General features: G+C 38.8%; 1 protein-coding gene across 3 annotated transcripts in view; it reads right to left on the bottom strand.

Annotated features, from left to right (window-relative positions):
• The window catches only part of trpm7 (transient receptor potential cation channel, subfamily M, member 7), a 71,435-nt gene that overhangs the window by 34,320 nt on the left and 9,677 nt on the right, over nucleotides 1–27,438 (bottom strand). For all 3 annotated transcript variants that reach the window (XM_041791320.1, XM_041791328.1, XM_041791337.1), the window contains exons 2-15: nucleotides 20,373–20,452; nucleotides 15,944–15,982; nucleotides 14,161–14,368; nucleotides 13,304–13,517; nucleotides 10,271–10,395; nucleotides 9,977–10,148; nucleotides 8,751–8,925; nucleotides 6,665–6,788; nucleotides 6,296–6,368; nucleotides 3,276–3,376; nucleotides 2,675–2,809; nucleotides 2,220–2,273; nucleotides 1,997–2,137; nucleotides 1,652–1,786 (exon numbers count right to left, since the gene is read on the bottom strand). In XM_041791320.1, coding sequence (XP_041647254.1) covers nucleotides 1,652–1,786; nucleotides 1,997–2,137; nucleotides 2,220–2,273; nucleotides 2,675–2,809; nucleotides 3,276–3,376; nucleotides 6,296–6,368; nucleotides 6,665–6,788; nucleotides 8,751–8,925; nucleotides 9,977–10,148; nucleotides 10,271–10,395; nucleotides 13,304–13,517; nucleotides 14,161–14,368; nucleotides 15,944–15,982; nucleotides 20,373–20,452 — 1,776 coding nt within the window. The remainder of the gene's footprint in view (nucleotides 1–1,651; nucleotides 1,787–1,996; nucleotides 2,138–2,219; nucleotides 2,274–2,674; nucleotides 2,810–3,275; nucleotides 3,377–6,295; nucleotides 6,369–6,664; nucleotides 6,789–8,750; nucleotides 8,926–9,976; nucleotides 10,149–10,270; nucleotides 10,396–13,303; nucleotides 13,518–14,160; nucleotides 14,369–15,943; nucleotides 15,983–20,372; nucleotides 20,453–27,438) is intronic.

Genomic DNA, 27,438 nt, shown 5'->3' on the forward strand with positions numbered 1-27,438 from the left:
GCCAGTCTTTGTCGGAAGTTTGGGCTGTAACCATTTTGGTGTTGCTGCTTTTTTGCTAGCTGCTAAAAGAAATAGTACAATACATTATTGATCCTGCACCAAAAGATAGGCCAAGCGTCTGGTCAGTTCTTAAATTTGTGAAAATGGTCAGCAAGCCTTTTTCCACATTCTGCAAAAACAAACCCCTTCCAACGTCAGCCATCTGTATATATTTTACGCAGAGGTTATAAAATGTCAGATCAGAATTAGGGGTGAGTGATAGGCCAATCTTAGATCATGGAGAAATAGATTGTATCGGTGATTTGCCACACCTGAGAAGTCGGGAGAACTGCATTCTACTTGAGAAAATCTATGTTCACTCGCCCCCTTTCTTTTTGCTGAGCGGTGATTTTGCAGACTGTCTGCAAACTTTTTTGACCATCTCAAGAGACTGCATCCTGAGAGTCAAACAGGTGAGAGACGAGAGACACCGCAGGCGCAGTCTTCACTGCATGACCACATGTCCGAGATGACGGCATCATGAGTGAAACTTTATTACACTGGAGTCTTTTAACAGAGGGAGACAGTGATGTCCGTGGGGTTTGGACCTCGTTCATTGTTTCAGAAATGTTTCAGACAGTCTGATCATTGATTTCCATGCATTATTTATGTGTATGCTACTGTAAGTGATCCTTCAGCTTTCTGTCTCTGTCAGTCCGCAGCAGGCAGGCGTGGAAGTGACACTTAGTCATCTCTCCTGGTCAGTTAATAAACGGTTTCCTGAACTCTTTGTGAATTAAATTTAGATTATATCAAAATAAAAGGTTATTTCTTCATTGCTTAAGCGAGTACCACAGAAATTTATCCCATTGTGGCTTCTGTTCAAGTCAGCTCATTTTGTCATTCTTACTGGTCTATAAACAAAGCTAATGTTGCTCTGTCATATAATTTTACAAATGAACAGACTACTCATATAAAGCTACAGCTGTATGTGTATAATCCATGTTCTAGAATTAATATATATAATTTTATATGGATTTTAGAATATATGTGTAAAATTGTGCCTGATGAACACTAAAAACAGTTTTTCTTAAACAGAGGACAACTAAATCATAATTTTATTTTGGTGAAAATGTTTGGTCATGCACTATTTGTGCATTTAAACTATGATGTATATGGGAAATACTTTTTTTGGTCATTAACTTTAAGAATAGCCTTGAAAATCGGAATGAATAGAGTAACGATAAATCGAGATTGGGATCCAGCCGTAAAAAAATGTAATGTTTTTTTTTCATATTAGTCACCTCTAATCCAAAGGAAACAGCTAATCCTTCTCAAAAAGCAGCCACGCTCTCTGTTAAAATATAATTACTACCTGGTTGTTATATGCCTCCATGAGGTATACAGTAGCCAGGCAGTGAAAGTACAATAGAGGAACAATGGGGAGGACTGCAGTGGTGTGATTCATGGAAATCTTATGAGCAAGGTATCAACATGAGGCCTTATGGCCTTGACCTTTGATCTCCAATATCTGAACTGTTAACCCTCAGGTCAGATTGTACATGTGTGCAAAGTCAGTGGGAAAAAACCCGAAAGTGTTCTTGGGAAGGACGGACACGACACCTCCATCTTTGGCTGGTGTCAGTATGGAGAAATAGCTCAAAGACTTTACCTTGGGTTTGTACGGCTGTGCAGTTTTGATGAAGTGGTTGTGCCTTGTCTTCTCTTTTTTGTCAGCCTGCATGCTAAAAGCCTCGTGGCTTTTCCTCAGATGAGAACCAGGACCTGCTGTGTGGCGCCCTGACCTCTGTACAAAATAATAAATATCTGATTTTTATCACAGTCTGTAATACATTTGACTGTAGCTGACATCATGCATTGGAGGTCAGGTTTTTAAAACATACAAACAACATGCCAGGATTATATTACCTGAAACTGAATTCAATTTAGGAAGTTTAAACACTGATAAAAGTTTTATGGGTACAACTCTGCAGCAAGGAGTGGAAACAGAACTCACCCTATTGCTGCCATGGAGATTGTTATAAATTATCCTGAAACGTTTCCTGGTGTAGTTGCACCTGTAAGTCCCGCCCATCAGGTACTCAATAACCAGGCCAACATCAATCAAAGTGATCTTATAGTTTGGAGGCAGGTGACTCTGTAAAAAAAAAAAAAATAATAATTATCAATTAATTGAATAGACTGTATTACCATTAAGTCATTATTAGATCCAACACTACCTGCTTGACGTCCCGAACCAGGTGGAGGAGGTTTGGATTATTGGAAGGTTGTTTCTAAAATAAATGAAGATATAGGAAGCGTTAGGAGACTGAATGTTCCTTTTTTATTGTGCAAAAATGTGAAAAGGATACAATAAAGACAGTACTGTTTAAAAAAAAAGACAGATGCAGTCAAGATAGCAATTTAAACAAACAAACCAGAAGAGAGACAAAAAAACAAGAAACAAAAAAAAGGTGAGAAGAAAAAAGAGAGGGAGGAAGAAAACTGACGTTTTCACTGGCCTTAAGGAGACAGAGGAATGAGAGGAGGGTAATGTGCATTAATATGTATGTATTAATGTGTAGCTGTGTGAGCATGTTATATGAAAGGTCGTTATTGTAGGTGATGGATGAGGTTGTGAAAAAGCTGTGGTACTGCAACTCTTGTTCAATTGGAACAAGTTTCTTAAAGTTACCGTGTTGTAGAGCTCCTCTAGCCGACTGATTGTCAGAAAACGGTGCATGCTCACACCATTTTCTATGAGCAACTTGACAAAGTCCACCCTGTCCATCACCAGTGCATCGAGCATCGCTTGCTCAAGAGAGCTCACCTAAACACACAAACAAGGATAAACACGCTGGTATGAAGTATATTTTCATAGTAAACCATGGTTTATAAAACAAACACAATGAAGGAGAAAACTAAAAATATTGCCAAATCCACAAAAAAAAAACAAAAAAAAAAACAAAAAAACAAATAGACAGATAGAAGCTATCTCTTCATTCAAGCACATGCAAGGGTTCCCCAGTTTAAAATAAACATGAGCGCTGAGGGCAGCTTAAGTAGACAACTGTCATAAGGTTCATGTTACAGTTAAGACATGCAGTTCATGGCAGCCTGCCCAAGTCCAGTCCCCCAGGCTCTTCAGCCGGCAGATTGTGGTCAGCACAGATTCTGGGGTCATTGTGGGTGAGTCCAAAGGTTTGGAACTAAGGCTGAGCATAGCAAACAACCCTGAAGGCTGCGGCTCACACACAAACACACAAAAAGATACACAAATAAACACGCAGACGTACCAGGAGCTGCTGTCCGTACACAAACACATGATTCTTGGCAATGTCTACTCGGTCCCAGGCCAGAGTCAGGACCAGCTGATCGAAGGCAGTTGCGTTTGTGCCTGAAATACATGAGTAGAGCCATGGGTTAAAACACACACACAGACTAAAAAAAGATATGATTTCCCATGCAAGTAAAGCTTTATTAACTGTGTATTTCTGGTTAGCCAGCTAGCAGGATTAGAGGGGTTAGGGGAGCAGGGCCTGGGCAGTAATACACTCAATTACACCCTAATACAGCATCACAGCAGCTTAGACTGCAAAGTAAATCCCTGTTCAGTCTGCTGCTCTTTTTCCCACTAATCTGCCTTATTGTCCTCTAGGAGCCATCTGAATCAAACAATCATAACCACTGTCTGAAGAGTAACATGTTTGAATCCTTATGATAATCTCAGAGGGGACCTGATGTACAGAAATCACCAAATTCAAACAAGTTTATCTGCAAAACACAACTTATTAGAAAAGAGTATACATAGCTAGAGAACAGCCATCTCAATAATAGTGGATGTATGCTAAAATATGAACTTGATCACTGAGAGACAGACATTGAAGCAGCACAAAACACACTTTTAAGCAGTAAACATAAATGCATTACTCAAAATTTAAAACAGATTTAAAAATTTAAAACAATTACAGTGTCTTACTCTGTAAGCTAACAAGCTCACTAGTGAAACTAACAATAAAGCTTCCTTCTTGAAGCGAAGCTTGAAGTCTTGTAACTTTTTCCAAAAATTGCTATTATGAATGCAAAATAAGCAGGGTAATGGTAAAGGGTGCCATAATTTTGGATTAACAATGTTTTTGCTACACAAAGATAAACCTAAGCTCCTTAATGTGGAGAAATCATGCATGCAGCTATGACAAAATAACAAATTGTTTTCCTCTTTCATAACTGGATTCCCAACACATTTTTCCTTAAATTTTGACTAGACTGCAGTGTTGGAGGCTCAAATTTGCCTGGACAAAGACACCAAGATGCCCTCTTATTACTTGTGTGGCACTTTGTTCAGAGGGGCAAGCTTTCAGTCCTCCAGCAGGCTGGCTATATCATTTGGCTGTTGAAAGTCCTAAAATATAGTCCTGAAGTTTTCCAGAAAATTTCAGGACAGGCTGCCCCTAAATCTTGCTGCATATTTTTGTACTTACACTACATTCAGAAAGTATTCAAACCTCCTTCACCTTTTCAATTTTGTAATGTTGCAGCCTAATGCTACAATTTAAAAAAACAAAACAAAACAAAACACTTTTTTCTCATTAATCTATAATCAGTCCCCCATGAGGAGAGACTTCTATCTAGCCTCTCTACAATGAGCCAAGATCAAGCCTTTTGGAACTTCGTCCCATCTCCACACAGGATCTCTTGAGCTCAGTCAGCATGACCATCAGGTTTCTTGGCCTCCTCTCTTACTAAGGCTCTTCTCCCCTGATTGCTCAGTTTGACCAGGTGATCAGCTCTTGGAAGAGTCCTAGTAGCGCCAAACTTCTTCCATCTGACAATCAAGGAGGCCACTGTGCTCTTGGGTACCTTCAGTGCAGCAGAAACTTCGGTGTCCTTCCCAATATCTGTGCCTGTCAAAAATCCTGTCTCTGAGCTCTGCAGGCAGTTCCTCTGACCTTATGACATGGTTTTTGCTCTGATATGCATCATCAGCAGTGAGGCCTTCTACAGAGAGGTGTATGCCTTTCCAAATCATGTCCAATCAATTTAATTTATCACAGCTGGACTCCAATCACGGTGTACAAACATCACAAGAAAGATCAAGAGAAATGGGAGGAACCTGAGTTAATTTCAAGTGCTTTTGTAAAAGGTCTGATTGCTTATGTCAATTTCATATTTCAGGGTCTTATTTTTAATACATTTGAAAAAATTTCTATAATTCTGTTTGCACATTGTAGTGATGGGGTACTGAGTGTCAATTCATAAAAATGAAAATGAACTTTTTTGACTGTAGCATCAGGCTGCAACATAACAAAGCTGAAATCAGTGAAAGGGTCTGAACGCACTGCACATCCACATCATGTGTTATTGAAAGTATTCACAGTGTCAACCAACGAGTAGGAAAGAACATTGAGTCCAGCAGAAAACAAAACCAAGAAGTTTCTTCTGCTGCGTTCTCAGATCAGCTTACCATGACTTCTTCCAAAACTAGCAAGATAAATTTCAATAAAGTCGAGCTGAAAAAATTCAGTGTTCACACATGCAGCTCATTCTGAAAAATTTAAGGAGTTCTGGTCCATATGTGAATAAGGCTTGTGGCTCTTTAGAGCCTTTGTGTCCTGGAGGTGATCTAAAGATGAGTTACTCTTTTACCATAATGACGCTGCCTGAGGCTGGCAAATATTTGCCTAGGTGGGCATTTTCAATCACTGTCAATTTGTCTTTTCAGTGTCTTAACCTTTTTTCTTTTCAGTAACAATCAGATGCCGTCACTTTCAAATTTTTTTGCTTTTGTCTACAAACAGCGGAATGTGGTCAAACAACCAGCACTTATTTGGAGCACCCTCTCACACTAAACACAACACCCTTATTTAGAAGGAAAATCTTCTTCAAAGGAATTGTAGTTAGAGTAAAAAAGAGGCTGCTCTTGCTTTTAATTTCAACTGCCTTTAACAACATTTAGAGGATGCTAACTCTCCAAACCCTTTTGAAAATTAAACTGAAGCCAATTTTCTATCTGTTTCTGAAAAGACTGCCGAATAAATTATAAGCATTAAGACTGAGACCTGCAGGCTTTGAAAAAGGAGGCCCTGTGAATGTGAGCAACATGATCCCCTCAGAAACACAAAGATGAGGCCACACAAGGGGGCAGGTCTGTTCTCAAAGCATATCTATATCAGAAGGAAAACATTACCAAGTCTTGAAACTTTAATCTCCCAATGGCAACAATCTCTGCATAGGAATAGACTGGATAAACTCTGTATGACTTTCACTCTCATAATGTTGGGGGAAAACAAGGTTCAGAGAGAAGTCATGCACGAACCTTGGAGTAAAGCCCTCAGGATGGCGACATCAATGTCCTGGTGCTCCTCCGAGCTGATGTGAAACACAGTGATCTGTTAAAGAAACGAGATAGCACTTATTAAGCTGTTCGAACCAACATTATCCAGATGTTTTAAGAGTATTTATATGCGGTGCATCAATTTAGAAAAATAAACAGCATGATTCAAACCAGTTCTTTTCATTAATAAGTGCTGAATTTTCCATTGTATCTCTTAACACTTTTGTGATGGGTTGCACGAACTTCAAAAATCACTCTGCCTTTGCCCCATATAAGCAGCATATGAATGAGAACCAGCGTATAAACACAAGGAAAACAAATCGATTGAAAATTCATAGTTCATGAATTTACCAGTTCTTTGCTCTTCATGCACTCCATTAGAGTCTGAAAGAGATGGATGGCATCACTCTGGCTGAAGTTGAAGGTTTTCTTAATGGTTGCTATGATGTCCGTCTCGACCCCATCAGGAAGATTACTGTAAAAGAAACGTAGGAGAAACAGTACTGAGACGCTCAATTTCAACCCTCATAGCCTTGTATTTCATTAGGGAGCAAAATCCAAACATCACAACAACAGACACAGAGGATTGCTGCCCTGCTTCCTCTGTGTCTGTCTGTAGCATCAGCTGCATACATCTTCAAAGTTGAATGACACTTGTTCTCAAGATGCTGTATAAACAACAGGGGCAGAGAGTAGATGGGAGGTTGAGACAGAAACAGCAACAAAATTAACATGGTATTTGCATGCACAATACCACTGAGTGACAACTTGATGAGGCAATTTAACTGAACAACTGTCCTTGTCCCAGTATAAACACCCAGTGAAAGAACTGATTTATTGACAGCAGACATCTGCCTCTGCTACTGTGGATGTCAATACACAGCACTGACCTTCTGTGGCTTACCCTACATAGAAACCTTCAAAATTAAATGGCATTGAGATTATGCAAACTGTGTTTTCTGCCTCTCTTAATACCACTTATGTTGGTGCCTCTGCAGGTTTTCTGCCATGATCTCAGAATTAAGTCTGTGAGGGCTGCCATGTCTGCTGGTTACATTAAGTACAGAGAGTCTGTTTAACTCTACTGCCTTTTTTCAGGAGAAGAAGTAAACACCAATAGAAACCCATCAGATTGCATTCAGACAAATGTATTATTTGATCAATAATTTACTGAATGTAGTTTATGCAAAGATCTCATCACAACTGTTTGAAATGTGCAGGTTCATGGAATTCAAAGATGATTACAGAAGACTCTTATGCATGTGGTGTGTACACAGCCTTACATGGTTTGTATGAAGAGCCACTGTGTGTATTCTTGGGACTGTCAGGATCACATTTTCCAAAATCACAACGACTGTCTTCTACCAAAACGTTACAATAAATAATTTTTTTGTGCAACTTAGGCAGTGTGTGGGAGTTTTCTTGGATTTTTTTATTGCACACATGGACCTCCCACGCACCTGTCTTATGAAATAGATGTAAAAAGCCTTTTTTCATTGTAAAATCATACTTTAAAAAATGTACATATAAAAATGTTAAATAAAGCAGAAATGCTGGTCAGGGTGGTGTTCATCATTGAATTATAACAAGTGCAGTTTTTCTCAATGCAGTTACAAATTGTAGTCACATTGGGCGCTGATGGCCAAGTGGTTAGGTCGCACCAAATCTGCAGAGGGTCTAGTCCTTCAAGAAGTCAGCCTGGCTTCAGGTCAGACCTCAAACTTCTGTCAGCACCCACTCTGATTTCCAACTATATCAACTTTCTCACTTTCAATTTTCTTATCAAAATAAAGGCAAAGACAAATAAAAGTCTAGAAAAATGTGGTCACACAAATGCAATGGCCAGTTAAATTACGTAACCTTTTTTTTTTTGTTGGGATAACTTGAGGGAAAAGGAAATGTGGAGAGACAGAGAGAATAAGTGACAACATCCATCATATAGCGACAGGTGGAGGACTCAATTCTCCATTAAGTCCAAGGAGGACCGTAAACTCACGAGACACCTGCTTTACAAACTGAGTCAAACCAGCACTGCAAGTTAAACAACTTTTAAATGCACTGAATTTCAAGTGTTTTTTACTCTTTTTATACAGACCATGCTGTGGTTTGTTTGTTAAGAGTCATTCAGGGACAGAAATAGAAGAGAATAAATAGCTACCCCGCCATTAAACATGGCAAAAAAAGGATTAAATAAATGATTCACCTGAGATACAAACATGTTGCTTTTAAAATCTTCAAACTTGACTGTCTATTTTTAGCCACAGAATTTAATGTTCATTAAAACACTTGTTAAAACCTTGACCTAACTCTTCATTTCCCCTACAAAAGAAAAAAAGGATTTAAATGGCATTAGCTTTGGCACATCAACCACAGCCATCCTCCTGCCCCTGTTCATGCATGGTATTAGGAGTAGGTGTGCTGGTTTGTGTGGTCTCACCCTCCCTCCTCAGTCTGTTTGTGGACGTAGGCGAGTATGTCAGCAGCACGGCCCGTCCCCTCACACACCACCACAGGGACAGGTGGGCTCTCCTGAAGATACTCCAGGACAGTCAGGATCACGTTGGGCCCCCCCTCAAATATCAGGGCTACAACAGGAACCCCCTGACCAATTCCTATAAAAAAAAACGGAGAGTGTGCTTATAATCAAGGTTCAGGTTATTTTATTCCTCCAACACAGAATCATTCAAATGACAGTTGTAGAAAGCTTGAAATGATAAAGGCCAGTTCACGGTTATCTCCTTGTTTTCACAAGGCAGAAACAAACGGACACTTGATGATACAGGCTTTTGACTTATCTGAACAGTTTGGGAGGACAAGTTGCTATTACACATAGTGCAGGGGTGGAAGTAACTCATTACCTTTACTCAGATTACTTTAATTGAGTAGTTCTTTTGGGTACCTGTACTTTGAGTACATTTTGAAAATGGTACTTTTACTTAAGTAAGTTCCAACCTGAGTAACTGTACTTTTACTTGAGTACCATACTCTTGTACTTTTTCCACCTCTGCTGACTACAAAGTATTTCAAATCATGCATGTATGTGCATTTAATTTAAGTTTTTCTTCTGAATTAAAAGCTTATAAAAAAACCTTCTAAACTGTCTTCATCAGTAGTTGGTGAACCATCCAAACTTCAAACAAGTACTACATGGGATAACAGCCCTTATGTTTACTCTTGAATGTTGCTCAACTTTCAAACAAACAGTGATATTTTTATGTTTAATGCACATCAATAAAAATTTATGCATCAGCTAAACCCCAGAGTCTCAGTTTGTTTTTTCTTGTCAGAAGGAGGTATTGTTTTGATTTCTAGCTTGGACTGTGTCCTATGAATTATGTCTAATGTGAAGTTTTTTCTTTTTGATGTACAACTTCAGAAGCCCCATAGAGCAAATACCATTAAAGGAATATTCCCTGGGAAAAAAAAAAAAAAAACTCCAGCTAGAGAATGGCTTGAAGGGCCAATTGTTTCATAGTGACTTGGAGGTAGTGAGAATATCAGTAAAGGATGAGTTTTGTTTGTTGCCCAAAACACACATCATTGCATTATTTCAGAGGATCCCCAGTCTGCTTCTGCAGATCTTAACGTAATTCCACATAACCTGCTGCTTCTCAGTTAACTAAGGGATGAAAAACGAGTCTACTGAGCTTTTGTTTTTCTTACGTGCATGGATTCTTTGGAGGTTGATGTGTTTCTCCAGGTCCCGCCGGAGTTTGACCTCAGCGCCGTACTTGCCCACAGTCCCATCGTCCACCAGGAGGAAATGAGAGTGCAGATTGTTGAGAACATTTAGTTTGCTGAGAGGGTTCAGCAGTGTCTGATATGGAGCGATGATCTGTTGTGTAGAGGATAGAGTGGGGGGAAACAAAAGGAAAATGACAAAAGCAATGCTAACATAAAGCAACTTAATATTCTGAAGTCAGAGAGGTTATCTGTTCAGAAGGAGTTGTTTCTTACATCTCTACCGATGAGATCGTTCCTATTTTCAATGACTCCCCAGGGTGCAATCCCAATAGTGCAAATTTTCCTTGATGATCTTGAGGAGTGCTCTTTGAGAGCATCTCCAACATGCTTGGCCACACCTTTAAGTAGGAAACAAAATCAATCAGAAAACTTTCTTCATATTTAATAGGTTTTTCAAGTTTGTATTGCCATTTAACCTCAGCCAGATCTCACTTTCTGTCAGGTGAAAATTTTAAAAAAGAAAAGGAAAATTAAAATCACTTATCCGTAACGCAACATATAAAATGAAAGGGCTGACACCCTGTAGGTGCTCTAACCAACATGCAGCATATCGGGGCAAGTCCACAACAAAAACATTAACCCTAAGGCTCCTGTGAGCTACAATCTTCAGCTAATGGATCTTATTGGTTCAGCAGTGATTTGTAAGCAAGGAGACCCTCCCAGCTGGCCAGGGTGCCAAAGAGGTATTAAACATAATCACTGGTCTGGGTAATTGACCGTGTGAGTAATGATTTAAACACTATGATCAGACCACATCATCTTAACACCACACTGTGGCTGTAGACACACCTCAGCCCAACACACAGCAAAATGACACGCTTAGACCTGGTATTACAACTTCTGCTACATCAGCGCATCACGCTGATGGTGGCTCTGTGTTTGTGCAGCTTTGTGCACGAAGTAAGTGCGTGTAAGTATTCATTAGAGAATCTGTAAAGAAGCAGTAAGAGTGAGAGTAAAAGTTATTCAGCTGCTATGTCCTCTTAAAAGCCATAATACTAATACTCACAAATAAAGGCTTAAAAATTCACAATTTGATGGAACATTTTGTTCATTTAATACATCTTTTACCCCCTAAGTCATTCCTTTTCAGTCTAAATGACAAAGGTGTCAGTACAAAAAGCATCTGAAACCTTTTTAGGCTAGTTTTATTTAACTTTAAAGTGCCACTGCTGGCATTTTCAGCCCTGCAGTAATTCCCTCTTTATTTGTGATCTAGAGCTAATTTTTCATCTATTCTATTCATTTTAACCCTTGGATTAAAAAACTCTTTATAAATATTTCATCATCATTGCTACTATTAATGTTTCTCCTTTAGCAGACAGAGCATCACAAAAGCTGACATGTTTATGCTTTTTTTCCCCTTTTCTATACATAACATGTTAAACTACTATGATGGTTGGCTCACACAGTGATGACCAAGTTAATTTCTTTATAACATGATATGCAGACCTCAGACTTTTTCAGTCCTGACAATAAACCTGAGCTTGGCTACAAGGCTAAAACGAGCAATGGCCTGCCACTGGTGGCTGGAGGCTGAGGTCAGGCTTTTGATATGAGGCAACGCAAGATTTGACCCAAACATTCTTCCTACTTGTACTTAACTAACTGTAAATAAAATACAGTTCCATAGAGTTTAAAGAAATTGTTCATTATAATGAAAACACCTCTTCTTTTGTTTTTGGCAAAATAAATCAAGGAGTGCTTTATACAGCAAAGCTGGTTGTAGGATACTTTTATGAGCCATCACTAAGCCTTGATTAAACATTGGTTTTGCAAATATTGTAGTCATGCCCACCAGAGTTTACGTTAGCGGTATGTAACATCTTTTGGACAGTTTCACAGGCGCATTAACCTTGGATGGATTTGCAAGACTCCATGTCTGTCATCAGGCAAATCCATCTTGACAACTCCAATCCACAACGTTGGCGCTGAACCAAACGCTATTCGGATCAATCAGCGTCATTTAGGGAAAAGGAGGGATTGTGATGGGCTTGGTTTAGTCGTACTCAAAGCCGTTTATGATAGCTGCCTCCATGCGGTGATTGCATCGGATGTAGCTTTAGCATAGCATCAGTTTTACCAAAACTGGATTACATTTCTGTATGAAATATAAATGGAAGCATTAAAAAAAAAAAAACACCAAATGCTTTGAGCTGTTAGCTAACAGCTAACATTAGCCAAGTGTTATTTATATGTTAAATGTAGGCGTATACTGTACAACTGACTGCATGTGTGCAAGGAAAAGCTCACCAGTTTCATTATGTTTGTTTAAACGATTTACACATAATAAACAAAATAACTTTGTAAGGTCTGACAATTTGTTATAGGTGTCAAGCAGGCTATAATAACAAGATAACAGCAATTTGAGTTTACTGTGGGGCCTGACTTCTATTATCTTGGACTCATGTCGCTTTAGTACAGACATGAAGCTGTATTACAATATCTCATTTTTACCTCCGCCGAGGAGGTTATGTGATCGGTGGGGTTTGTTAGTTTGTTTGTTTGTTTGTTAGCAACATAACTCAAAAAGTTATGGACAGATTTTGATGACTTTTTAGGAAATGTCAGAAATGGCATAAGGAAGAACTGATTCGATTTTGGAGGTGATCCGGATCACCTTCTGGATCCAGGAATTTTCTAAAGGATTCTGTACTATTGGGAGATAGGGCTAATGGCAGAGGCCTGTGCTCTCCAAGTGCTTTTCTAGTTATATCATGTGTTATTGCTGTTAAATGTCGGCGCTCAGTCACACATGGCTATCTGAATTACGTGTCCAGTAGTTGTTTGAAACAACAGCAACTGGAATTCAGGGGGACTGCTGGCCATTTTGGTAGGACACAAAAATTAGTGTAGCATAAACTCTGTTGCCAACACATTACACACATGTAGATCCAAACACAGACTGGAAATGAACGGATCAACCTAGTTCTGGCCCATTGTCAGGAAAGAATTGAAGCTATTAGGGTAAGTATAAAGCAGCTTTCCAATATAATAAACATAGAAAAAACATTTTAAAAGACAATCCAGCCCCTTCCACTGCTTGCATCTCACTTCTTTGTGCTTTCAGGCTTACATCAAAATGACTGAGCATCACAGTGACTGAAAGAATCTGCAGCCTGCTAAACCTGAATGAGCTAAAGTGCTAATTGTCAGGTCTGCAGTATTTAAGTGCTTGCTGTGGAGAAAAACAGCTGAAAACAACAAGATTCAACTGCTAAATAATCTCTATAATCAGCCACATACCAGTGTTGACACCTCCAGTGAGGATCCAGGCCCCGGTGGTGACTGCAGCTTTGATGAGGCCCTTCCCCACTACCTGCTTGATGCGAGGGTGCAGCTCAAAGTTCTGAACTCCACCATGGACAGAGATGAGGATTTTAGGAAGCTCCATCTGCCACTCCTTCAGCATCAGCCGCAGGATGCTCTCCGGCCGAGTGTCGTGGGACAAACGCACATACTGCCCAACATTTTCACAGTTACAACAGAGTCAGGATTCACATGGACACAGAGGAGAGAAAAGCAGGAGAAACCTCAAAATTAAGAAGAGGAAATAAACATATTAGGGACTCCTGTTTAAATATTTTGACATGGTTATGACGTTATCAAAAATAAACTGATTGACAATGTTTTATTAAAACATTTTAAGGCGTGGCCCTCTACAGATAAGGTATACTTTTTTAAGTAGGTGGGCTTATTTAAGTTCCTTTGTTTCAAAAATATATATACATATTTTCATGCTTTAAGGGTTTTTTTTATAGTTGCACCCAGTTGCATAATTTCTAAGAATATAAAAACTCTTCCCATCACATATTTAGCTCTAAATGTAAGGCAGTCAAAATATTTGAGGTGCCTTGGGTTGTTTATTTGATTTGTTGCCATGTAATTGACAAGGGCATATTGTTATATCTTAACTTCAATTTTAACTCAAGTAAAATATACTCTTCAAGTGTTCACAGTAAGTCCATATGAATCAAAATAAATGAAAACATTAACAAAGCATACAAAGCTGTTTTTCACCCACAATTTATATCATGCTGGCACAAAACTTTGCTGATATATGACAGATAAGCATTTCAGCTGAGAATAGTTTTCATTCATACCTTGGCTCTGTAGGAGTGAGACCCTCCCTGGAAGTTGACGACACCATAGGCGTCAGTGGGGCTCGCCTCTGTGTGTTTTTCCACCGACCACTCCTCCACTGCGGGCAAGGACAGGTTGGAGTTTTCACCCAGCTTCACATCCGAATACTTGGTGGCCAAGCTGGCTGTGAAGCCAACATGCTGCCGGACCAGCCGCCCACAGCAGCACCTTAAAAGCGATTAGGATGATTTCAAAATAAAGTACAATGACCAATTCTATTTTAATATCCTTCTGAAAAACATATCCTTAGGATATCCTAGTATCATTTAGAAAAACAGTACAGTTGAATCACACCTTCTTAAAACAAACCTATTCAGAGGCAAGAAACTAACTGGGCTGAGACAAAGATCTGTGTAAAATCTCCTGAATATAAGTTTTTGAATCTTGGGAACAAAAAAATACAGAAACTTAACCACTCTTAGAGACCAGAATCTAAACTTTTATGTCCAGCTATGAAGCTTTCTGCCATCTGATGTACTGTAGTAAGTTCAAAGCTTTAGAGCGTTAGTTTGTATTTTTCCAACTGCATAAAAAGCACTCTACATCTCTACAATGAGAGCTGAAAACTGAAGCTAATACAGACCTGGAAAAAAAACTGCACTTCCTCAAGTACCCTCTTGAGACTGGTTGCAAATACCAAAGAAGTCCCATTAATTAATTAATTAAATAATTATCAACACGCGTATTAAAATGTCCACATAGACACCAGAAGTAAGCCTGGTTAGTGGGGGTAAAACCTACAGCAATATCGACACAAGTAAAATTTCTTCTACTGAATATCTTTTTGCAACATCATCAGCAGTGTAGTAGTGCATACACTTGAGCTGTTTTAAGTATACAACAGATGTGACATGATATTGGTGCTGTAAAGGGCGAGAAAAATACCATGTGATATTTAGGCTATACTGTACAGGCCTATTTCAGGTTATTTTTATACCTTGGCTGTTCTGACTATATTTAGGCCAAGAATCATGCATAAATGTCCATAATTAGGGGCAAGCCTATCTTGACAGACAAGCCAGTAGTTGCTGTTTGCCAGGAGGCTTCAGGTTCTCCACCTCGTTGCCTGTAGCTAGAATGACCAAAAGCTAGGATTGAGAAAATGGTGGATAACCCAACTGAGACTATGGTCTCCACAAATGCTACTACATAATGCTAGCTGCTCCAAAGCCTACGTTAACAACTCTAGGTTATGTTACATTCCCGCAAGCAAAGTTTGCTGTTTGTTATAAGTAGAAACTGGTTTTGAATGAGAATCTCAGTCTGCTCTAAATGACAGAATTTAAAATAAAAAGGTTCTGTTTTATAATAAACTTATTTTTGATGAATGAGACTGTAAAGCTTGAGACAGCTTGTATTTTCAGTGATCCCAATCCACAGCATTAACCTTATAACTTCTATCCTTATATATAGTATTTCCAACCACAGCAGGTAATGGCCATGATGATATGGTTGGAAGTGTTGAAGTCTGTATGTGAGCCATGCTTTAAATGTGCCATTTTAATTTATCATTATTATTATTATTACAATTAATCAGCAACTTGGGCTTTTCTGTTTTTTCACCTCCTTCAAATTACCTGAATAGCGAGAGTGTGCATCCTGACACACAAAGCCTGGAAGTTAATTGTTTCCTGAGGAAGGTCTATACTGTGAAAGAATTTACCCAAAGGCCTTTTTTTTTGGAGTACAGTCACTCGTCAGGTTAGAAACAATTAGTGAAACAAAGGCCAAGAAAATACTTACCGAACTAGCTGTTGGCAGATTTGGCATCCTGGAAGGCATCTGGAAAGATTTCACAACAATCTAATTATCACATAATTAAATAATCTAACGCACCATTTAAAAGATACAAAGACAGTAAAAATGGTCTGATCTCTTCTAGTAGGAGTCAGTTTCTGAGTAGACAAAGCTATGTGAGGACATAAAAGAAGGTTATCTTTGAGCTGGGCAGGCCGCCCGGTTAGATTGGCCTTTAACCAAGAGCGAGTTGTGAAACCTGCCAAGGGGGCTCTCACTCTGATCACAGTCACATGCAGGCCTGTGGTCTGATGGGAAATGAGCCCATGTTCAACAACACCTCAGAATCATCCTCAGAGCAGTAGCACATACTTTAAATAGTGAAGAAAAGCCAGTGGCAAATAATCTATGCGAAAGAGAACTGCAGGGAAGGGTTATCCATTATCACTGTGAGTTTATGAGAAGAAAGAAAGGAATGCTGCTTCTTGAAAGAGTAACTAGAGACAGAAATGGTTTACACACAAAGAACGTTGTTAAACAATAAGAACATTTAACTGTGAGAGCAAAAATGTGAAAGGGTGTTTTTTAAGAACAAAGTGACCACTACACCAACTGCTTTACCTTTGAATGAGTTTTATCACGCACATTGCACATTGTGAATGAGTGACCCACATGCTGAGCCAATAAGAAGTCCCCCTAAAAATTTCAACACCACTTTGTAAGATTCCTGCTAGCCATATGAAAAATCCTGCTACACTTGAAAAAAAGACAAAACGTTTGTATCAGTTCCCAGAATACAGGGAATGATGAGTATTTATGTAAATAGCAAAGCGGCAAGGACCAAAGAGAAACTTCAATGTCACAACAAAGCGAGTTAATGTGTGGAAAAAGCTGCGGTGAGGGATACAAACATGTAAAACATTAAGGAAGTTTAAACAAATTTCAAAAACAATATATCTAACAGATACAAATGGCTAAATGGAAACTTTTGGCTCTGTATCATCTGTGGTGATGTCCATTAGTGTTTCCCAAACATAGATTATACTTGGTGTGCAAAACATGTGTATTTAAAGTCAAACATGTATATCTGCTGACCATTTCTCTGTTTCTTTAAATTGTATATATTCAACATCTGCAGGCAAGAAAGACATCCTCAAGTTTCCAGTAAATGTCCTCCAGTACATGCACTGATTTAGGTGGGATGCTTCATGTTAAAAAATACGTTTCAAATGTCATTTTAACATTTTTCTGTACCTTATTTCTGCTGGTACCTTTCTGCACACATGTTCTCTTGGATGATGGTTGTGATATGCTAACTCATCAAGAATAAGCCCGAACACTTGGGATAAGCGCTATTAGCTGGCGTCCGAACGTCTAAAGGCCAGCTCAGGCTACACAAATTCAGCCAGATTATGGCTCAACTGCAGTGTTGGAGCTCATCGTCAAACCCTGGGACCAATTCTTCCTTCTAGTGTGATGTAATTAACGATGCATCCAAGACACCCCACAACCACGATTCAACAAGACCATCAAGTCTAAATTTTTCTTGCGCCAGTTCATACTGTCCCACTCTTGACACATAGTTATCAATAATCTAATCCATAATTGTTTCTCGTTTGTTGTTTTCTTCTTTTACAAGCAAAATGAGCTGTCAGGGTCTCTTGTAATGTGACCAGGCCGGCCAATAAGATGGGTTAAGATTTTAGTTGTGTAGTGTGATATGGTGCAGTCGTGAAAGACCAAAAAAATCAATAGTTTGGGCCAGTCTTAACATGGCTGCCTACCACTAGGAGCCATTGTAGTTAATCTTTGTGACTTGCCTTGCTGCCACAATGCTCTGTACTTTTATATGATCAAAAGATAACTCGTGGCATCTTGTGGAACCAGCAAGGTTTAGCACTATTTTGATCAAGAAAATAGGGATGAAATTGTCCTGAAGCTTTGTCAGATTATACTTCATATAACCAAAGCAGTGACAATATTCCACACAGGAGTGTGGACGTTAACCTACAAATAGAGTCGAAGGCCAGCGATGTTAGCACTGCTAACTTTAAAGAGAACAGTCCTTCCTCTGCTCAGCTAAGCTCTTGTAGCTGCTTACTTTATGCCCACTTGAGCTACCATCATTGATATGTTTGCAATTTTGCAATTCTGTTTGCAATTATTTACTATGGACATCCCTACTTAAAACAGGCAGCTCCCCCACCTGACGACAGATTATTTCGTGAAACTTTTCAAAAGGTGTGATGTTGTTGGAGTGTCTTCATACAACGTGCTGCTGATGAATACAGTCAAAAGAGCAGAAACACACACACAAAAAAACATACATGAGTCAGGGAGGGATGGCCATCTAGATCGCCAGCATAATTTTGTGGACAGACCTTCAGTCCTTTTCAAAATAAAATATGTGCACATATGTGATGGGAAAGGCTAAAAACTTGTGCATGTACACCAGAAAGAATATGTAACAGTGCACAAAATTAGCATTCAGATAAAAATTAACTGATCTGATTTTTTTTTTAATACAGCCCATCAATGCCAATCAACTGCAATGTGGGAGTGAAAGACTCCTGTCAGTGTTCACTACTGTGTGCAATGCTGGCCTATAGAGCTCTAAAATATCAAAACAGAAATCGAGTCAGTATGAACTGCCAAGAATCTTGATGTGTGAGCGGACGACAGCTGAACAGACACGAGCAATGAAAGGGGCAATATCCAATCAGGAAGCAAGCTGCCTGAAGGAGGAAGTAAACGAAACGCAGCCATGGCAATGTGTAGTAAGCAGCAACGAAAAAGTAGGATGGATGTCAGAAATGGAGGAACAACTTGTAGATTTGTGGCAAAATAGAAAGTGTTTATAACGTGTACAATAAAATATACAACAGACAAACTGACAAGGGTTGGAGCTGGGCTGACACTGCAACTGAATGGAATTAGCATGTAGCTAACAGCTAACCACAGTAGCTTCTTCGCTGTAAAGTCACATTTGACTACGCAAGATTTGGCGTTGTGAGAGTCAAGACCAGGCTGAGACTCTGGTCTCAAAAAAAAGGTTAAGATTTTAAAAATCCTTGTGTGTGTGGCAGGCTTTAAAGATGCAGTGTGTAAAATTGGAAATATTAGCAACGTCTAAAAGTCAGATTCAAGATTGCAATGCTCACATCTGGTGGCAACAATGGAAACCAGAGGAAATTTTTTTTGAATAGTGTATTTATTATTTGATCCTTTCTGTGGTACTACAGAATCATGCAAGATGCAAAAATTCAAGATGACGGAGTTGGAGGAGGAGACCCTTCCTCAGTATGAATAAAAGGCTTATTCTAATTAATAAAAAAGAAATTAGATATTCAGGTTATTAAACACTGATTAAGATAGGCCTACTCATGAATATCGCTTCATTTTTGCCAAGTTAGTGCTGCTAAATGCTACTGGGCTAAATATTATGCACTGCAGCTTTAAATTTTTTTGTTCATCTGCCCCCTTTTCATACATGGGCTCATTTAACATGAAGACCTTACAGAAAGCATATCTATAACTACTTTTTTTGTACTATATACAGTGCTCAACAAATTTATTTGTTGAGCACCCTTCACCCTTCACCCTCCACCTGTCATATTTGTCTAAGAAGACCGTCCAGCATCATGAAGTGCTTTAATGCAGACTCTTTCATTTTCAGTGAGCTCTCCACGTTTTATCATTTTGAACAGGAATGAGGAACATTCAACCACTAAAACTCATTTTTCTATTCAGGAATGCAAGTAAATAACTATAATTTGACATATTAATCAAGAAATAATAATTTGCTTTACTATTTTTTCAGTTTTTTGTAAATCAGTAAATTTGAAAATTCATGGATAACATTAATAATTATATTTTAGCATTAAAAATACCATTTGGGTTAAAGAGCTTCTACATATTGGTGTATTAACCATTGCGGAAATATAAAAAATGATCCAGCTGATCCAATGATCCAAAATTTTGGTAATTACCAATGCTGTTAATTTAGGGCAGCTGTGGCAAAAAACCTTACTTTAGGTGGTGGTCTAATAAATTTGTTAAGCACTGTATGTACTTACTATTGTTAAAATGTTGATATAAAAGAAAATAAAAGAAGGCATATTAGTAACTGAAAAATGTAGTTTAGATATTACTAAGTCGAACAACAGAAATGTTTTTGAGAGTTGCATCATGATTTGGATAAGAAATAAATACAGAAAAAATATGACACACGAGTTCATGATCCCTAGTCTTCCCTCACATTTAACGCTGTAATTATAGTCACAGACATAAACATCAAAATTATGTAGAAACAGACTCATTTTCTCTTTGGAGAGTAGTGGTTAGGGTTTGAGCCGTGTTTAAATGCACACTGTACAATTACACCGTTTCCATGGCTATCACCACAAAGCTCTCTGCAGTGAGTCGGAGCACATACCTGTGGGGGTCCTTTGACACTGGAAGTATGTACACACATTCCCTCTTGGTGAAAGTGCTTTCTATCCAGGGTTTCTGGGACTGTGAACAAAAAGAAACAATGTAAGCAGTTAATGACAGTCGAGGTTCCTGCTGCTTTGTTATGTTTGTGCTTAATTAACCCAAGTCGCTGAGTCAACTGCCCCTTGTAGAAATTAAAATAACAAGTTTCTAATGCACTCAGTACTAACATTTATCCACTCTGTTTAAAAAAGACAAATACAAAAGAGAAAAAACATGGAAATAAATTAAAATATCTGATATTTCAGTGAAAACCCTTTTCTCTGAAAATATTAGACATAAAAAAGCCCTAAAGGGCAAGAGGAGATTGTAACTCCTTAATCTTAGATTAAATCTGTAAAAATAAAAGGGATTAAAATGTTTAATATATAAAAAAGACTCTATAACTACAGTTCAGTAGGCACCTAAGCTAAAGGTGCCTGCCAGCGTTATGAGCTGGTATAAATAATCCGTATTCTCTAAAAGGAGGGATTTATCACAAAGGAATTTTCAATTTATTCCTCCTGTTTCCCCCAAGTACAGCAGAGAGAGACCCAGTAGAGATTAGCAACTTTAATCCTTCCCAGCACTAAGAGGGAAACCTGCAAACAGTCACCTGCTTCCCACTAAAGCGTTTCAACTATTCCTGAAACTCGAACAATAGTATTACAACAGCAGCACGCATGGAAAAGCTGCATCTAGTTGCAAATGATGCAATTCTATATCTTCACGGTGTTGAAGATAGCGCACAATGAAACTAAAGTGACTGTGCGTAAGGAGAAGCTTCTGGTATTCAATCATCTTTATCGATCCCTAAAGGACACAGTGCCAGTCACAGTGCCTCAAGTTTCAATGCAGAAAAAATAAACAAACAGGTCATCCCACAGAGCCGCTGCTTGAATACCTGGACGTCCTCCTCTTCATCTCTGTGTTTAAGGGCTTTGTACAGGAACATAGCAGGACTCCTTCATGCATCTCCTGGAAAAACCACAGCCACCACAGTCTCCCCTGAGCACTGGATCATCAGCTACAAACTTCCACCTGCCTCCGTACCTCCAAAAAAACAAAAGGTCTGACCACAGATTCCAGGTCTCAAAGTCTACAGTAACCATACAGATCCGGCCTGAGTTAAAAGCTGAGCGATCAGTGAGCAGTTGCAGCCTCCAAACTCCATCCACTGTTAATCTGTAAGAAGGCACTCAGGGGGCAGATGAATGTGTCTGAGACAAACTAGATATTATACGTAACGCTGGGGAGAAAAGGACGAGGGAGGCGGGGGTGTGAGAGAGGATTAGTGCATGGGCAGAGTCTTCAATGATATATACCTAGTTTTCTCCTGAAGACACACCACTAACTGTGATTCATGCAGCACACACAAAAACTCTCCCAACAACAGAGGGCATGCAATTACAATTCAAGAGGCTTCCTTTATTTCTAAACTCATTTCCATGGAAAAAGCCTTAAAAACTAGATCCAGATTAACAGACGGCCACAAACTATCATCAACCATGAAATTTACAACACGGCTTCACATGAAGATAGGTGTAAATGTTCATATCAAGGTCTAAATTCTGCATGTTGTGTGTCTATACCTGACATAAGCAATCCTGATTACACTGTGAAAATATTGACGGCACTACTTAGGAATAATTATGGGCTGGGACAAGACAAACATGACTCAAGTATCTGATTAGTTGCTTAAAAGTACCATTTAAACTTAAACTTGCATATGCAGGCCTAACTTACATTGTTTATCACTAGTATACTTCTACATACTAAGAAACTTTGAATTTTACATCATTATCTGCTTTGCAAAATACTTCCCTGCAAGTTTTATGAACTAAAGCTTACAGGTATAGCTTGTAAATGATGTGATACAAGAAAACAGATATTTTAATTTCAGTATGATACAAGCAAAGATAAGACATTGATAACTGTTTAGTACATTTTCAACTACCGAACATTAAAATAATGACTGTATCCCTGACTAAGACATGGTATCAAAAAGTATCAAAGATTTTGTTAGGCTTAACCCTATATAATGGAACCTGATTAGTATTACTGACCAATTTATCTTACAAATCTTAAATTAGCTGTACATATTCTAAAATATCTTACAGTGCCATGAAAAAGTGTTTTCCCCCTTTCTGTTTCCTGATTTTTTTGCATATGTATCACACTTAAATGTTTTGGATCATCAAACAAGTTTTAATATCTCACAAAGACAACCCAAGTTAATACAAAATGCAATTTCTAAATGATTATTTAATTTATTGAGGGAAAAAAAATCAAAACCTATCTGGCCCTATGTGAAAAAGTAATTGCCCCCCTTGTTAAATCATGAGTTAACCGTGATTAACCACAGTTTTTTAAAAGCTGAGATCAATTTCACTGGCCACACCCAGACCTGATTACCGCCAGATTTGTTGAATCAAGAAATCACTAAAATAGTAGCTGTCAGACAAAGTGAAGTGGGCTACAAGACTTCAAAAAGAAATGCATCATCCAAAGAAATTCAAGAACAAATGAGAAACAAAGTGATTGAAATCTATAAGACTGGAAAAGGTTAAAAAGCCATTACCAAGGTTTTGGGACTCCAGGGAACCACGGTCAGAGCCATTATCCATAAATGGAGAAAACTGGGAACAGTGGTGAACCTTCCTAGGAGTGGTCGGCCAACCAAAATTACTCCACGAGTACAACGACTGCACTGATGAGTTCACTGATTAGAGCCTGACTGATATGGGATTTTTGGGGCCAATGCCAATACCGATATTGGGGGCTAAACAAAAAAAAGCCGATATCCGATATATCGGCCGATATCCGATATATTGGCCGATAACCGATATTTTCACCAATATATAAAATAAGAACATTGATAGATACAGGATATATACTGTACATGAACACAAATGTGGACATGTGAAAAACCAGTTGAGTTTATCTTTGTTTCTTTCACAAAGGTGCAACTTAGACAGCATTAAAATGCTGTATAATAGTCTTATACCGTGGATGTGGACCATATTAGACAGGAAAATGATAAATGGAGAGCCATATTTACATCGTTGTGGCAAATATGCACATAGAATATGTTTACAGTGTGTTTCTTGATAACCCTGAGGAAGGCCACAAGCTTAAATGTGCCTGTTTTATGATTAAGTTGTTCTCTAAAGATCTACTATTAGTGAAACTTTCTGTCCCACACTGGTAGAATATGTCACAGGAAAGATAAACACCGTATGATTACTTAATTTTGCTTTGGAACCGGAGTTGACACGCGTGGCACATGTGAGCAGCAAAACACAATCCCAGTCTGAAATGAGCGTTAGTCCTCTACTCTGCTGCAGTCGAACTGCGTGAGGACGAGGCTACCTGTGAGTGCTTAGGGACGGGGAGAGGCCCACGGCAGCAGCGCTGCTCAGTGAGAAGGGCAACAACGATACGTGCTTTCAAGTCAAAGTCTCCAAAACTCTACAGTAACACCAGAAAAAGTCGCTAGATTTGTCGCTAGTTGCTTTTTTGAAAAAGAGTCGCCAGAGGGGTCTGAAAACTCACTAAATATAGCGACAAAGTCGCTAAGTTGGAAAGACTGAGTGAGGGAGAGCTGCTGCACTCTGCATCTGAGGGGAAGGGGACAGGCTCGGGGTGAGTTCAGCATTGAGACACAACACAGATGGACAGGAGCAGAGAGAATCCCCACGGAGCAACAAAAGTTAATATACTGGCTACATTTTGGCCGATGTTGATTAATCTGTGAAACGCTATAATCGGCCCGCCGATAAATCGGTCGGGCTCTAGCACTGATCGTGTTGCTTGGCAACATTGTGATCTAGATACAGTCATATGTAGGCTGTGTCACCTTAAGATTACACAGAGTACTAAACCTGAGGTCACTAATGAGCAGACAGCAGTCTGGATTCAAACACAGGTTCCATCCTATCTGTACTGTACTCTCCTGTTATTTTATTTTGACATGCTGTTTCATTTTGACCTGTGCAACTTTTTTTTTTTTTTTAACATTTATAGTAATGCTTTTGGACCAGCACAGCATCTTGTCTTATCTTTACAGTAGCTACATACGACACTACTAAGCCACTCAGATTAGGTTCAGATTGTATGCCTTGCTTCACTAAAGCCAGGCATGCACTGTGATTTCCACCTGACTCTGCAACAGTCATGGCAAAAAGTCAGCTCATACTGTGCAACTGAATTGCTTACAAAGCTCAAGCATTGTGCACGATTTATGTGCTAACACTATATGGTCTGATGGTCGTGCTCTACCTGAGTGTTCACACTGTACGAGTGAAGCTGTGACGGGCTGTGACAGAAATGTGTGGAATTTACTACTAAAAAGTCCCACATACTGAAGTTGAAGTGGCATGTAGTCACAGCCCCTCCCCCTCTCTCATGTCAACTCTCAATCACACACCAACAGTATCACCATCTGCATTATTTGAAGGTTTGTGGGTGGGCAGAAAGTCCTTCCTGCTGTTTTCATGGTGATTTAGGATGTTGTCTGACAGTTTAAAAAGGAAAAATGCCTCAAAATTGAGGATTCAGCTCGTGACTCTACTTTCACCATGAGAGTGTACAGCCGTATGACCAAAACATCAAACATGCCAGAAATCCAATAGACCAATCAGGAGCAGCTGGTCGGGCCATAGTCATCCGTGGTTGTCGGTCGTAACCTTCTGTACACTGAACTACAAACAGTGCATGATCCAACTAAAAGTCGGAGCAACTTCCAAGCGAGTTGTGTGACTCAAATTTGTGTCTGAATTGGATGAAAATCACACAGTGTACGCCTGGCTGTAGATGAGGCACGGCGAGTAGAGATAGTGGGTCTTAGAACAGCCTGCCACCGCAGGAGTCTCAGATACACAGCGGAGAAACTGAGAGAGATGGGAAAAGTGGAGATGCTGTGCTTTGATGTAAGAAAATATGACAATGAAAAAAGAGACTAATCAACTAATCCAGATTGAACTGTTTTATGCTCATTCTTCCCACAGGTGGATTAAAAAACAGCATGCCTCACATGTTTAATATGCTCACGATCATTAAATGCAGTAGTGTCAAACATTAACAAGTCAAAGCACATCTTTGAGCAACAATACTGACTCACACCTGATGTAAGGACAGAGAATAAATAAACTTAGAGCCTAATCTGATCAATAAAACAATCATTCTCAGACCAACAACGTTCCCTTAAAGGTGTTCTGGTTCTAAGTTGTCATATAAATGCCTTCATGACTCTGGGGCTGTCTGATGAAGGCCTGATTTCAGCTCGGATTTAAAACGCTAACAGGATGAATTATGATCATTTCTTTCACAAACTTGAGATAAGGGAGAGATTGAGAAAATTAGATGTTAAAGCAGTTCAATTGTCATTGTTTATAGATCTAAAAATTGGCTTTGAAAAATAATATCTTAAAGAACAAGAGAGAGGGAAATCAACATCAAAGAGCTTTTTCCAAGTAGCTTACTTTTTATTCTAAAAACGCCTTACAAGCCTCAACTTTCAACAAGAAATTAATTTATTGCAATATTTTAATTAGGGGTGGGACAAAAAATCGATACACTGAAATATCGCGATACTTCCTGGCGCGATATTGTATTGATATTTTAAAATGTAGTATCGATATTTAATTAATAAGCTAATTATTCACTTTGTTGGTGCGGTAGTTTGTGGTGTAATTTCACCCCCTGACCGCTAGTTGGCGGCAGGCATCGCCAGCTGGCAGCTGACACTTGCCTCTTCTCTCTTGAGACAACGAGATCACACGAGACTTCCGGTCTGCGTGAGCCGGTTGCTTGTACCTACCCAGCAGAGCGACTTCTGCCGCATTCATAGTGGATGTGTAGACTTATTTTGGCTTCCAAAACATTAACGACAGCACAAACTTAGACAGGAGTTAGACAGTCGTTTGCAAGATATGCCAAGCCAGAGTAAAATACTGAGACAACACAACGAATCTATAAGTTAGGCATCATCGCGTTAGCGCTACAGCTAACGGCTAACGTCAACAAACAAGCCTGTTGAAGCTACCGCTGGTCTCTACTCATGCAACCATAATCACAGTCGTATTATTTGTAAGGACCTGTCGCGTGTAGTGTCGTTAAGAATGACGGCTTCGGTAACACAAGAAAGAAATACTGGCCTGTCCCGTCATGCCCTCCGCAAAACACAGTCCATCAGTCTTAAAGCTGGACGTGACGATCAGCTCGTCTCCCATAATCTCCCTCCACAAACACATTATGTGATGACATAAAAAACTGATAAAATATGAAATATAAAGGATTGAAGTACATTCACTCTATAATAATTTATTCCCTTTTCTTAAAAAAAAAAAAAAAATCACGGTAGCATTTTAATTCAGTGCAACAAATGGGGAAAATCCTCATCTTCAGATTGAACAAAGATAAGTAAAATGCGAGATGATGCAGGACTATATATTTTTTTAAATAGCTTAATTCTACATTGTTAAATTCGATATTAACTTAAAATTACATAATAAGTTATACATATATATACTACACACATATGTATAGACTTTATGCACTTCATATTCAGTATTTAGCTCAGTCTGTGTCAAATTCTGTGAAATTGATACTAAATTGTTGTGAATAAACTGAGAAATCCTGCACTTGACCATTTTATAACTATTTTGTATTCTCTAGTTAGACATATTTTGTGATGTATCGTTATACACATGTGATGTGTATTTTTTCTGATATAGTCTGTAGGCATCATTATCATTCATCTTTTTCACTGGTGTTTAAAAAGCTAACTAAAGATTGCAAAAATCGGCAATATCGTAGAATCGCAATTTAAATCGAATTGGCACCTAAAAAAATCGTAAAAAATTGAATCGGGAGAAAAGTGAATCGTCCCAGCCCTAATTTTAATACAACTGTTTTATTATTATAATTTTCTTATTACCTCCAGATCATAATTGACAGTTGTTTTCAATGTTTAATATGAGGTTGACAGCATCATACCACAGGTTAGATGAAATTACATTTCCTTT

The sequence above is a fragment of the Cheilinus undulatus genome, linkage group 1 (assembly GCF_018320785.1).
Source record: "Cheilinus undulatus linkage group 1, ASM1832078v1, whole genome shotgun sequence".
In the NCBI taxonomy this organism is placed as follows: Eukaryota; Metazoa; Chordata; class Actinopteri; order Labriformes; family Labridae; genus Cheilinus; species Cheilinus undulatus.